The sequence below is a fragment of the Protobothrops mucrosquamatus genome, unplaced genomic scaffold (genome assembly GCF_001527695.2).
Source record: "Protobothrops mucrosquamatus isolate PMUCROS unplaced genomic scaffold, P.Mucros_1.0 scaffold181, whole genome shotgun sequence".
NCBI lineage: Eukaryota > Metazoa > Chordata > Lepidosauria > Squamata > Viperidae > Protobothrops > Protobothrops mucrosquamatus.
The window spans coordinates 656715-669554 of NW_015386540.1; the positions used below are offsets into that span (position 1 = coordinate 656715).

The 12840-nt window shown below is 34.3% G+C and overlaps 1 protein-coding gene across 18 annotated transcripts in view; it reads right to left on the bottom strand.

Annotated features, from left to right (window-relative positions):
• Positions 1–12840, bottom strand: part of NRXN1 (neurexin 1) — an 846948-nt gene that overhangs the window by 115428 nt on the left and 718680 nt on the right. For 11 of the 18 annotated variants that reach the window (XM_029283671.1, XM_029283673.1, XM_015813679.1 and 8 more), the window contains 2 exons: positions 6648–6737; positions 4827–5146 (listed from right to left, as the gene is read on the bottom strand). In XM_029283671.1, coding sequence (XP_029139504.1) covers positions 4827–5146; positions 6648–6737 — 410 coding nt within the window. The remainder of the gene's footprint in view (positions 1–4826; positions 5147–6647; positions 6738–12840) is intronic. The other 7 variants (XM_029283682.1, XM_029283681.1, XM_029283678.1 and 4 more) reach the window with 2 other exon arrangements.

A 12840-nucleotide genomic window follows, 5' to 3' on the forward strand; every position in this document is an offset into this window, starting at 1 on the left:
TGGTGACCAAAACTGGATGCAGTATTCCAAGTGTGGCCTTACCAAGGCATTGTAAAGTGGTATTAATACTTCACGTGATCTTGATTCTATCCCTCTGTTAATGCAGCCTGTGTTGGCTTTTTTGGCAGCTGTTATATCCTTCATGTTATATCCTTCATCCTCACATAACATTGCATCTGCCATAAAATAAAACCCAGATGGAATGTATGTCCTCCTACATGAATTAGGCCTTTGATGATCTGAAACACATCCATGGTGGCTATGAATTCTTGGGCAGCTCTGACCTTCTTCACCATAGAAGATAAATTGATATCACTCAGCACTATTTGCCTGGGAAACTTCACTGCCAGTCCTGTGATGAGGTCCAGCAGCCCAGTCAAGGATACTGCAAGGCTGCTGGACCTAATCAGAGGGGACAAAACCAACCTGTCCTAGAAGCAATCCACACAGACAATGCTTCACATCTAGTTATCTGTGGAATAGTGCCTCTAAATGCTATCAGAGATTCCCAGATGGCAACTGTTACCTTTCCTCTCCTGTGCCAGCTGACACAGTTTATAAAGGGGAACACGTCCTTCTTTCCCCTTTAGTAATATAGGCCAGGTTTGCTCTCTCATCCATAAATAAAATCATGGATATGAGAAAATTTATTAACGGCAGACCTGGCATTCAGCAAAACCAGCCAGAGTCCAAAGGCTTCTGGCTTGAGGACAAGGAAATGTAGCAATAGCACTTAAACCTAGACTTATATATCGCTTCATAGTGCTTTACAGCCCTCTCTAAGCAGTTTACAGAGTCAGCATATTGCCCCCAATAATCTGGGTCCTCATTTTACCAACCTTGGGAGGATGGAAGGCTGAGTCAACCTGGAGCCGGTGAGAATCAAACTGCCAAACTGCAGGCAGCCTGCAGTACTGCATTCTAACCACTGCGCCACCACGGCTCATTCAAATGTAAATGAGGATTGGTTTCAAACATTCTTCACTGAGAGTGGCCTCACACCTCTTGCTATTCTTTCTCTGCCAATCCGTATAAATATCTCTTTTTTTATACTCCCATTTTTCTCCAAAGCTCCCAATAATCCCATTTAATTGTGGATCCAACGCAAGACTCAGTTAAATCACTTATATCTTTGTACCTACCCCAAAGAACTATTATTTGCTCTCTACCTCCCTCTCTTTGTCAACCCTACAAGATACAAGAAAGAGAAATACATACAGTATTTCTCTTAATAAGAATAGCTATAATAACAGAACTACTCTTAATAAGAATGGCTATAATAACAGACTTTTGTAGGTTTTAACGTGCTTCCCCTCCTCCTTCTTTCATATATTATGTGAATTAGGGGGTGCCTATCTTTGACATTTTCATAAATCTATTTATTCTACAGGCTCTTTATCTTTTTGCTGCCTTGACAATGGATCTTCCTTCTCTCTACCAAAGCTATTCTCTACACTCTCCATACCCCACTTGTTTCTCAGAGCCTAATTCTTGCAGCCTTTCATTTTTCATCCTCCGTCTTCTCTTTCTTCTTCATATCATACTAACTGTCAGAATATCTTGCTCAGTTGATCACTTCTCTGTATGAATAACTCTTCATCATCCACAGTTCTCTTCCACAAAGTTGAGATAATCACAGAGTTGCTATGTGAGTTACTCCTCAGGTGGTTAGAAAAATCTAAAGCAAGATTTCTCTAGAATACTGCTACGAGTAGCCATGGTTTGATCTCATCTCACTTTATAGGCCAAGGTTCTCCCAGCTGGCTTATTACTATCAATACCCATCCATTTCCCCCAAACTTTTACTTACTTTCCTTCTTAATCCTTCTGATGTGATTACAACTTTCCAGTGCCATTAACAAACAAACAAAAAATCCAAGCAAACAAAAATAATGTTTCAAGTTCTGTTGATAGCCTAAAAAGGATACTTGCCAACTATGTCTATTTTTCAAGTTGTAATTATTTCAGCATAGGACAACAACAAGGACAGAAAAAATCAAATAAAGGATTTAATTATGGGATATATTTTAGATAAGGATAATCAGGAACCCCAAACCTGCTGACATTGAAGACAAGTATTTATTTAGCATTAGCATCTCTGGAGTAACATTTCTCCAAATTTTCATCTAATAAATACAGTAGCAGCAAAGTCATTTTCCAAGTGCAAATCCCTTTGTAACTAAAACCTCATCAGCCACCTAAAGGCTTTGGACAACCAAAGACTGCAGATTTAACATTAAATAAAATTATAGCAACAATGATAAGAGAACAGCAATAAGATATCCCAGCTATAACTATGCTAAATCGATAGCTTGAGAAGGCAAGGTATGTTCTGGAAAATAAAAGATAAAGATGAAAAAAACAGAATGGCCTGTTCTACAAAGGTCATGGCTCTGCCTAATAGGTTAGAACTGGAACACTTTACACTGCAACTTTTTTTTTGTTTAATTTTGTTGCCTGTCTTATTCTGGCTTTGGGTAGCTTGGCAATCATACTATTAAAAAGAAAAGCTATTTTAAATCTCACCAATCTAGCTGTTGTTAGTAAAAAAAAAAGTTTTGCCTTCAAGTTATTTTTGACTCCGGGTGACTTTCCCCATGAAACCACTTAATGGTTTCCCAATGGCTTCGTCTTAGGGCTGAGGGAGAATAACTGACCCAAGATCAAACAGATGGTTTTGTGCCTAAGATGGGACAGGAGTCTCCAGATAAAGTACAACCATTGCAGTCTAATTTGTATATACCATAAACAAATCTTCACTTGTTTCATCTTTATATGCATGTTGCCTATGAAAAATACAAGAACAAAGGCTGTAAAACACTGGCAACCTATTTATTTCCTGAAACATTAAAAATCCAGGAAACCACCAGTTTTGTATGCTCGGTTCATCATAAAGAACAGCTTACACATGTAAGTTTTAGCTAACTTACATATGTTTTAGGAAGTATGATACAGAATGAAATGAAAGTTATCTCACACAAAAGCCACCTGCCTTATACTTCATGAAAGAACAAAATTTGAATCTTCAGATTTAAATTACCTTCAGAATTGGATAATTAAAATATCTTCCTACTCACCTTTGTTATACTGATAACCGCCAGTCCCCCCTCAAGTACAATTTATACTGCATAACATTAATATACATATACATGGATGATGCAATAATGATGTAATTCTTATATATTCAGATGGGGAATTCCAGTGACAAATTCATGACAACAATGTAGCCAAGAAGTACGTTAAACCATATTTGGGCTACATAAATGCAAATGCTCTATAGAAGGCAGTAAGGTGCTAGAATTTTCTGTAAGTAGAAACAATTTATCATAAATGTTTGTCTACTTGGATTATTTCAAACCAGGTATGATACTGATAGTAACACAGAGTGAGAAAGAAGCACTGACATTCAAATGGAACAACTAATAATTTTCACAAGGGAGGGAAAGGATATAGTAAAGCAATAATTTATTTCCTTCACAAAAATGGCCCAATTAAGTGTGCATAGTGACCATATAATGTTCAATATCTGTAGAAGAAAAAGTGGAATAGAGTATGCTGGAAGTGACCAAGTAAAATTATTCTAAACCACAACATCATGCTGCAAGTTCTCATTTGCACACATTCTGATGAATAAATAATTTTAGAGAATGGCCTATTTGTTAAACCTATATTCAATCTGATTTATTGTGAATGTGATTACCTTCAAACACTCCTCACCTTATATACTCTTGAAAGTGAGGCTGCCTGGATGACTCAACATCATCTCAACATCTGTTAAGAGTCAAGTATGATTTTACCAATAGCTCACACTGCTCAATCCCATTTTTACAAGGCCTCACCTTAAGGGGGTAGGTTAAGCTGACAATGACAAGAACTGGAAACCTAGAATGGTACAAAATTGAGCTCATTTCAAACTAAGCCCAAACTTCAAAGGGCACTAAGCCAAATTCAGGATATGTTTAGTAAAGTAATATGAATACTTGCATCCAGAGACTCACTTGCTTCATGCTTGGAAATTTCATTATATTTTGTTACAATCAGTGTAACAACCAACATTTCATTTTATATGTATGTTTGGCCATATAGCATGCAAGAAATTTTAGGTTTCTAGGCTAGGAAAGGCTCAGGTACAAACAACGGAAAGCTTGGGAGACAGGTAAGGATTGGACAGGCCATTAACCTGACATAGGAGGGAAATATCTTATACTGTTGCTCCTGTATAAGGTATACAGTTGAGTTTAACAAGGAGCAAGTAAAAGTATCATTCCTTATTTCTAAGCATTCAAGGTAAACATATTAATTTGCTCAATTTGAAAAGGACAGAATTCTGCTTTTTTAGTTGTGCTCATAGTCCAAATGTTTAATTTTAGCATAGTTGCTGTTTTAAAGTATAAATTCCTTATTCCTGATGCTATCTGCTTTTTTCAAGCTAATATAAGGAAAATAATATAATACCCTGGTTTTCTGGGTATTAGCACAGGCACACTGTTATCACATGATGGCCTCCCAGAGAATGCACTTGCTACAGCCTGTGTATTCAAAAACCAGAAGGAATCTGGTAATACCTTTTTACCTTAATTATTTAAAAACACCTTTTTGATTAATAAATATTAAAAAACATACATTTTTATAAGCTATAGCTTATTTCATTAAAACATGCATACCATACATCAACATAGCTTTCCTTCTACAACATTTAAGTCAATGTCGCATCCATGGTCTGATGATTATAACCGTAAAGATTTTTTCATCTACTAAAGGCAAGTATATGCTGAAAATCTAAAAAGAAAACCACAGATCGAAAAATGAAATCACAGTGGGCTAACCTGAACAATGGATTCTTTTGTAGGTTGCTTTCCTCTTCTAGCTGTGCTGGTAGCCAGAGTGGTAGTAGTTTCCATGACTGAGGTGGACATCTCTGATTGCATTGCAGTGGCAGTTGACTCAGTTGTCATAGAGGAAGGCACTTCACCAACGAGTCTGACATTCCCTTCTATCACTATGTTGGCATCATTCTCGGCAGCCATGTTCAGGACTTTCAAACCATTGTAGTAGAGTCCAGAAAGCTGACCCTGAAATGGATGACCTCGCTCCTTGCCTCCAATTTTTATCGTTGCTTGGCTATTGAAGATTGTGAGTTGACGCCCTGTGAAAATAATATTACATACATGCAAAAAATGTTGATTGTGAACACCACACTCTTAAAGAGGATGATTTTAACAGATATGGGGTGGAGGATGAGAGTAATAAAGTATAAGAAAGGAAATCTGTTCATATTTCATATGCTTTTTAATGAGGTGTTATGGAATGCAGTACTGTTTTATATATGTAACTGCTTAGCTCTGTTTTGTGTGGGGGGGGGATGACAAAAAGGCGAACTGAGAATTTTGTTAATATTGCCACTTCACTTTATTTCCCACTATTTCCCCTCAAACATTTTCCAAATAGTTTTCTTTATCTTAAATATATGGTGGGGACAGATAGTCAGGGCTATCATACAAAATGTGCAATATTCAAGGATTGCACAATATAAGTATATGATATTACTTTCATACAATCATTTCTCTGTGTAAAACTATGCAATATGGAAACTACCATGATGCTGAATAAAGGTTAGCCTTAAAGAATTAAACTGAAGCATAAGATATATCTCTGCTTATGTTATGCTATTATAAGGCTATCTGTTTTAAAACATGTTAGTAAGAATAGCTCATATATTTCTAATAGAAAGACTTCATATATGAAAGTTGAATTACTCCTTTACAAAAGGCATACACACACATGTAGACACTGAGAAGGCATGGGATACATATTCTATGCTGAGCATTTCAGAAACAAACAGAAATGATAAAGAAAAAGAGAGAAAGAGAAATGTCTGATTATCTTTCAGCAAGGCCATCAACTAAAGAAAAAAAAGCAACAAAATAAAAATGTTTTAATGTAAAAACAATTTCAAGGAATGATACACATATCAATGAAGAGTCATGTCACATTGCTATTTTTAAAAAAGAAATCCTCACCAGTGAAAACCCATTATCAATAGGAATATTCGTAAACATAATATTCTTTTTTTGCAGATTGGATTCTGCTCATAATAACAGCATGCACACAACTTTAAACTCTTTTAATTAGTGCTTGTTCCAAAATCTCCTTAGAAGGTAGCAAATGTTAAAGGGACTTCATCTTGTTTGGCAATGATACAGCCCACTATTTAAGATATAACCTATAGTTTAAAAAAATGATTTTTGTTTGTTTCAGGAAGATCATCTCATAACTACATACATATATAGATATTTAGTTAATAATTTAGCTGAAGGAATATGTAACATAATCTATGAATAATTTATCAGTTTTGATTAATATTTGCTATGAATATCTTCATAGATTGAGTTAGTGGATTATATTTAACAGTCCCTTTAACCTTAAGTTAACAGGGTACGATTGTTAAACAGGCGGTACCACTAAAATGTATAGAAATTATTATATACACTGTATGCAAATATTTACTCTACATTTAACTGTTTAAAATTTGTTTTTAATTTAGTTTTACTGAAAAATTTATTGTTTTATGTTTATTGGTGTTACAATGCACTACTTGGTTATGTTCAAATTATTTTTTTATTTGAAGTTTTAATCAATGTTTTTACCTTTGTCGAGTAGCCATTCATCAACTACTCGACCAAGCCGATATGGAATTCGCTGTCTAGCAATCGCCAGGCGCTCGTTATCATTGTTTCCTTTAAAGTTTAAAGAGACATTTCATTGGTTAAAATCTGTAAGGTCAAAGGTTAAAAGTTAATACTTAAAGCTTGAGCTATACAGTTGCCACATGATTATTATTTTTTTTGAAAAAATTTGGAATTTTTTAAAAAGCTCTATCTAGAACATTTCAAGGTTCAGACTTGTCATTCATTTATTTTATTTTAGCAAACAAAATTATTCCTAAGTTAATTGAAAATTAGAAATCTGCATTTGAGCTAGGTTATTAAAACTTATGTTATAGACAGACCCCCCAAAACAAATTTAAACATCAAATACTAACTTTTCAGAAAGAATGCTCATTGACCTTAGGGTTTTGACTTTTGTCTTTTGCCTTGTTTTTTGTTTTGATATTTCTTATTAACTAGTTAAAACATGTTCAGGTGAAACAGGTTTAATTTTGCAAAATACCTCTTGCTCCAATCTCTTAGTCCAGGTTAGTCATTTAAAGAAGAATAACAACAGAGTGCTTAACCATCATCAAGGACAGCTTTATGTCTGAGATCTACATATCAATCTGATATAATTTATATCCAAGTCAGGAAAAATACAATTTAAAAAAAAAGTCCTCTAACTTATAAATTGGTTAATCCCAACAGTTTCAATATACTGAACAGATAGCAAAAGAAAAGAAAAGAAAATTGGGTCATCCATTATTTCACATAATCAAAGATGTAACAGAATAGTTCTAACATAAAGACCAAGGCTTTGACAAAAATAACATCAGAAATCATTTTCTAAATATATATATATAAGAAAATTCAAAGCCAAAAAAAATACTTTAAAATCTTACTAAAATAAACAGGATAAAGAATGTATAAAGCTTGAAAATCTTGGACTGCAGCCTTTAAAATATTGGAATTATGGATTACAAACCCAAATGCATGTTTGTGTGTGCAAAGCTGCATGCCAAAGATTATTTAATATAATCTTTACTTACGAGGTTGTTTCTAACACTTATTTTAGTTAGTGTAATTTAATGACCAGCTAGATAGGAACAGGAGTTGAAATTCATTAGGTGATTTTTGACCAAAGGATAGACCTTCGGAAATGGTGATATGATCCTTTGCCATTCTACTTTAAGCAAGAAAATGTCTTGGATATCCTGGTCAAGAGGTGAGAGTAACATCTTACAAATAGCAAAACTTAAACAAAACTTGTATAACCTCCTAGATCTGGTTAAGCCAACAGACTACCTCTAAATACTTAAGAAATTCTGGAACCTAAACAAATATTCTAATCTAGAACGCTCTGAACTGAAGACTAAATGTAGGAGATAGTTTTACTACTCATCTAATGCAGATGAATTGAAGTACTGACACCAATTTCAGATTCAACCCTATCAGGCAATTTCACATGTATGAACCAATATTTCAGATTCATAGATAAAATAAACAAAAAGGGAATATATAAGTTTCTTAGAGGAAGACAGGTAAAACCAACAAGAATATCTTGTATTGTAGATGTGAATTTCCGTTCCCAAGATTCCTTTTCTATATAAATACACTCATAAGATTAGTTCCAAAGGGAATGTTATTACACAGGCACTCATAGAAAAGGTTGAAACCTGGAATAACTTAAGCAGATTACTGAAGGCTTCCTTGTCTCTCTGTTATATCTAACTTTGTCTCACTGGTGAATATTTCATTTATCTAAAAATCTTGCTTTGGTTCTGTACTAGAGGTAACAGCAATAAAAAAATCTGTTAATGTCTTTAGAATATTTCTGGAAGGATTTTTTTTTCTTCCAAATTGACAATTAAACCTTGGACAACTTATGAAATTTTTATTATTTACTTTCCAGCACATAATTTTTGCTACTGCTTCACTTATCAACAATTCATCATAATCATGTTTTTGATATAAATGTTGTCTCTCCAAACACAAAATATGCTTCTCTTAATGTTCCAAAATGATCACATGGCTATCATGTTATCATCAGTCTTTTTAATTTCCCCTTTTTTCACATTGTTCTCAGTATTTTAAAGATAAAATCAAATAAAATATGGCTTAGAAATAACAATACAATACAAATAATGTATATTTTTAAAGAAATCTCCTATTTTTCTGTCTTGATCTACTTATTAACAGAATAAAGAATATAATATTCCTTTCCAGATTTTGAAACTTCATATTTTGAAGCTCAATATTTTAATTAAATCAGAATCATTCTGTTTTGCATTTTTCAAAACATCTTTTAGCTAAAAACGCTATACTATATGGAGTTTACTGACTTCAGCGGTTTCCTACCATATTCTAAAATCTACAAATTACATTTCATTCCATCTGTTACAATTCTGCACCACTGGGAGCTCAAAAGCAAATGAAAAATGAAGAGATTGCCAGTTGATTTATAAAGGTCATGCACACAAAATAATTTTGATTACTTTCACTCATCTCTCAAAAGAGTAAGTGTAAAATAAAAGTATGTCCAAATTTTAATGTCAGCAGTTCAGATTGTTTAACAGACTCTACTAACAACAAAGCTATGAGAAAATAGGATAAAACCAATTAAACACATGCACACACACACAGAATATTCAGAACACAGCCAGTTCCCGGAATTTGTAGTCTCACAAGCATAAAAGACAGAAAAACAAGGTAGTTTTTCTTTTTTATCTCTTCACAGAATGAAAGCCAATATATTTCCTTTGTTTTCATTCTTCCTTTTTTGTGGTATTAGCCATTGCTATAATATGTGCTGCACACAATCACAGATAGGTTTCACCATTCTTCCTTAAACTTCAAGTACCCCAAAATGTTGTTGCTGCTATTATGCAACAACAAATGTTTGACCTAATACTACAGGGGTTCCCAACCTGGGGTGCTCGACAATATTCCAGGGGTTTTTCAAAATTATAATGTATATGCATAATTCATTGCCATTATTTTGAACTTCTGTAAGGGGTACGAGAATATATCAGAAGTGTTCTAGGAATGTGGGGTATAGAAAAGGTTGGGAGCCGCTGTAATACTATATAGAATAATAAGCAATAACTATGGATGAGCCTAGTCTTTCACCCAGACTGGGAAGCTTTTAACTAATGACAAAGTTCAGCTACCAAAGCTGAATAAGTATCAGAATCAGGGAAACTCTGCCAGGTTAAAGACACAGATATTGCTGCCAATGTCTTCCTTCAGTCTAAATGCATTTTCTGGGAGAACAAAGAAAAGCCCCAAATAGTTACCTCAGCAAAATGGACAACAATATCAATCAATCATCAATGAAGTAACATTTGATGTGCTGCGTGTCTTACTTAGGACTAAGAAAATTCCAATCTGTGTTATCATTTCAGTTTGAATTCCATGCAGTTCCATGCCTTCTGGTTGCAACTATGAAATCAACTCCAATAGACTATCCCTCATTAAAATATCCTGCACTATGACAGTCCATTCATTCCAAATCCCTTGATAAATAAATGCATACTGTAACAAGCTGTAGGAAGAGGTCAGATTGGGGAAGTAAAACAGTGTATCTCAAGCTCAGCAACTTTTAAGATGTGTGGCTTCCCAGAACTCTCAGAGCCCACTTTTATAGCTGCATTGGTAAGTTCTTCATGTCTAAGTCTTAAAAATCAAACTTTCCCCCATTCTGCATAACTGTAAATATTGTTTTATCATTCCTTTTGTTCCACTAAACACATAATGACCATGTCCTAAATCCCTTTTGCCGTTTAGAGAAAGAAAGTGATGTCATCTCTCTTCACACTTCCAATATTATTTAATGGTCTTTTAACAAGATTTCTTAAAAACACTCTTCCTAATGGATGAAAAGTAATATATAAACAATAGCAAAATGAAAAAATGGAACAGTTGGTGCTAGTTTAAAACAAAGTTAAAATCAATTCAACTTACAGTAGCCAATTGAAACTCATTTTTACAGGACAGTACTCATCCCTGAACATAGGAAACAAATGATGGGGCAGGAGGCCTAAAAACAGGCTCCCAACTGGTTTCCATCACTTCTCGCTATTTACTGGGTCTAATGGCTCTTATTGTTCAAAGGAACCAATAATACCAATGTTTACTTTTGTTTATTTTTATTTTCCTTTTTCTTTAAATTTGTATTGCTCTTGATGTCAAGGTTCCGACTAATGAAACAGCTACTTGAGCTGAAAGTAATTCAAATGAATACTCTAATAACAGCTCTTTTGCAAGCTACTCTCTTTATTATATAGGAAAATGTCAACTTAGTGAGAAAGTCAAAACCAGAAAAAAGCAGGTTCAGGTAAACCTTGTTTAGCAACTGCCTCAAATACTGACCATTTACAAATATGACAATAATATGAAATTCATTTCCTGACCAATGCCCGCATTTACAACAAAAATAAAACAATAAACAATACAATAACCAATCTTAAAAAGACTCTTTTTTAAAAAAAAAATCCACTTTTCTATCTGGATTTATATTGGCACCAACAGGAAGAAAGTCAGCTCACTTTAACACACCCTATCAGTTTTTATTACAATCTTTCTCTTTCTTTCTCTCCTACCACACCACAGCACTCCCACCCTGGTTGCCTTCTTCAAACCCCTACAGAAATGGAAACCATGATGGCTGAAGCACTGATCCTAGTGAAATCATGTGATCTATTATCAGAATATCATAGAGAACACAGCAAACACTGCAAGAAGAAAAACATATGTAGGTCATGTCAGCATTAGTATGGCTCTCAGACTTTTTCCTGATTATGCAGAGCTGCATATAGCCAGGATGAGACTAGGTTTGAGCAAAAATGGGTTACACTTTAATAGAAACATATAACAAATCTTTGGAAACAGCATGCATGGATAATGAGGACTGAGGTTATTATATTATTACCATTTTCATTTGTTTCACACCTCAAAAATACAGAAACCATACTCAGAGAAAACTCTATAGATCATAGGATTGTAGGTACACCAATTCAAATCAAAGGCATCTGTACCATACTATGTGACCAGGAAAATCAAAATTGTTTTACAGAAGACAAAAATACTATGTTCTATCACTGTGAAACACACAGAAAGGGATATTTGCCCTCTGTTACACTGGAAGTTGATGAAACTGAAAGGATTAAATTTTATTTAGGAATTCCATATATTATATTTTTTATTCATTTTGACATATGTAATAATAAAAACAATAATAATTTATTAAATATATATGCTGGCTCCTGGTGACTATTGTTAATTGTTCAACACTATATGGACTATAATAGTTGGCAGGATGAATGGCATAGCTTCAGATTGTTGCTGTTGAATGTTAGATTGTGCATAATAAAGCCTTTTTTGTCTAAGATACAGTTGAATTCCGCAGCTATCTTGCAGGCAGATTTTCTGTATCACACCAAACTCTGAACAGAGAGCTGGCCAGGATGCTGAATGAAATTGTCCCTGGTGTCTTTTTCTTCAACTTAGCCCCAGCAAACTCCTTGGTTTACTGAAGAATTATGGAAGATGAAGAGCAGAGTGAACTGTTGACCAACCATGGTTGCAAGCCACTGTTTAAAATATATATAATATTGATAAAAATGGTAAAACATCTTACTTCTTTGTCCTGATTACATACACATCCTTTGTCTTTGTTCAAGATTACCCATTCCCTCTTGGAGTAAATGGAAGTGAGTATTTTTTTTTAACATATAAAATTGTTCTTTTTCATTCCAAGCTTAATTCCATTTGGATGAGGTCTGGTGAGATGGCTAAGGAAATATCTTTAGATATGATCTGGGAGTCTTTTGAGCTTGTGGAAATTGGGGGAAGAGACCCCTGTGGCATGATGTCTGCCAGCTGTGAACATGACCCATTTGTGTAGCCTAAAGAATATGGTTGGATAAATTCAGGTTCAATGCTTCATCTTTTCTTTTATTCCTTTAGACCTTAGTGGTGTTCAGTACCATTGACTGTAGTATTCTTCTTGGTCACTTGCTAAGATTGCAGCTTGAAATCATTTTACAGAGATTTGTCTTCCTCCTAAACCCATGGTTCCAATTGATATGCATGAAGAATAAGTAATTAATCCTGTAGCTGCTCCAATGTAGGAATTCTGCTATGATGGTAATACCCACTTATACATTATTATTTGAAGCCAGATCAGGCA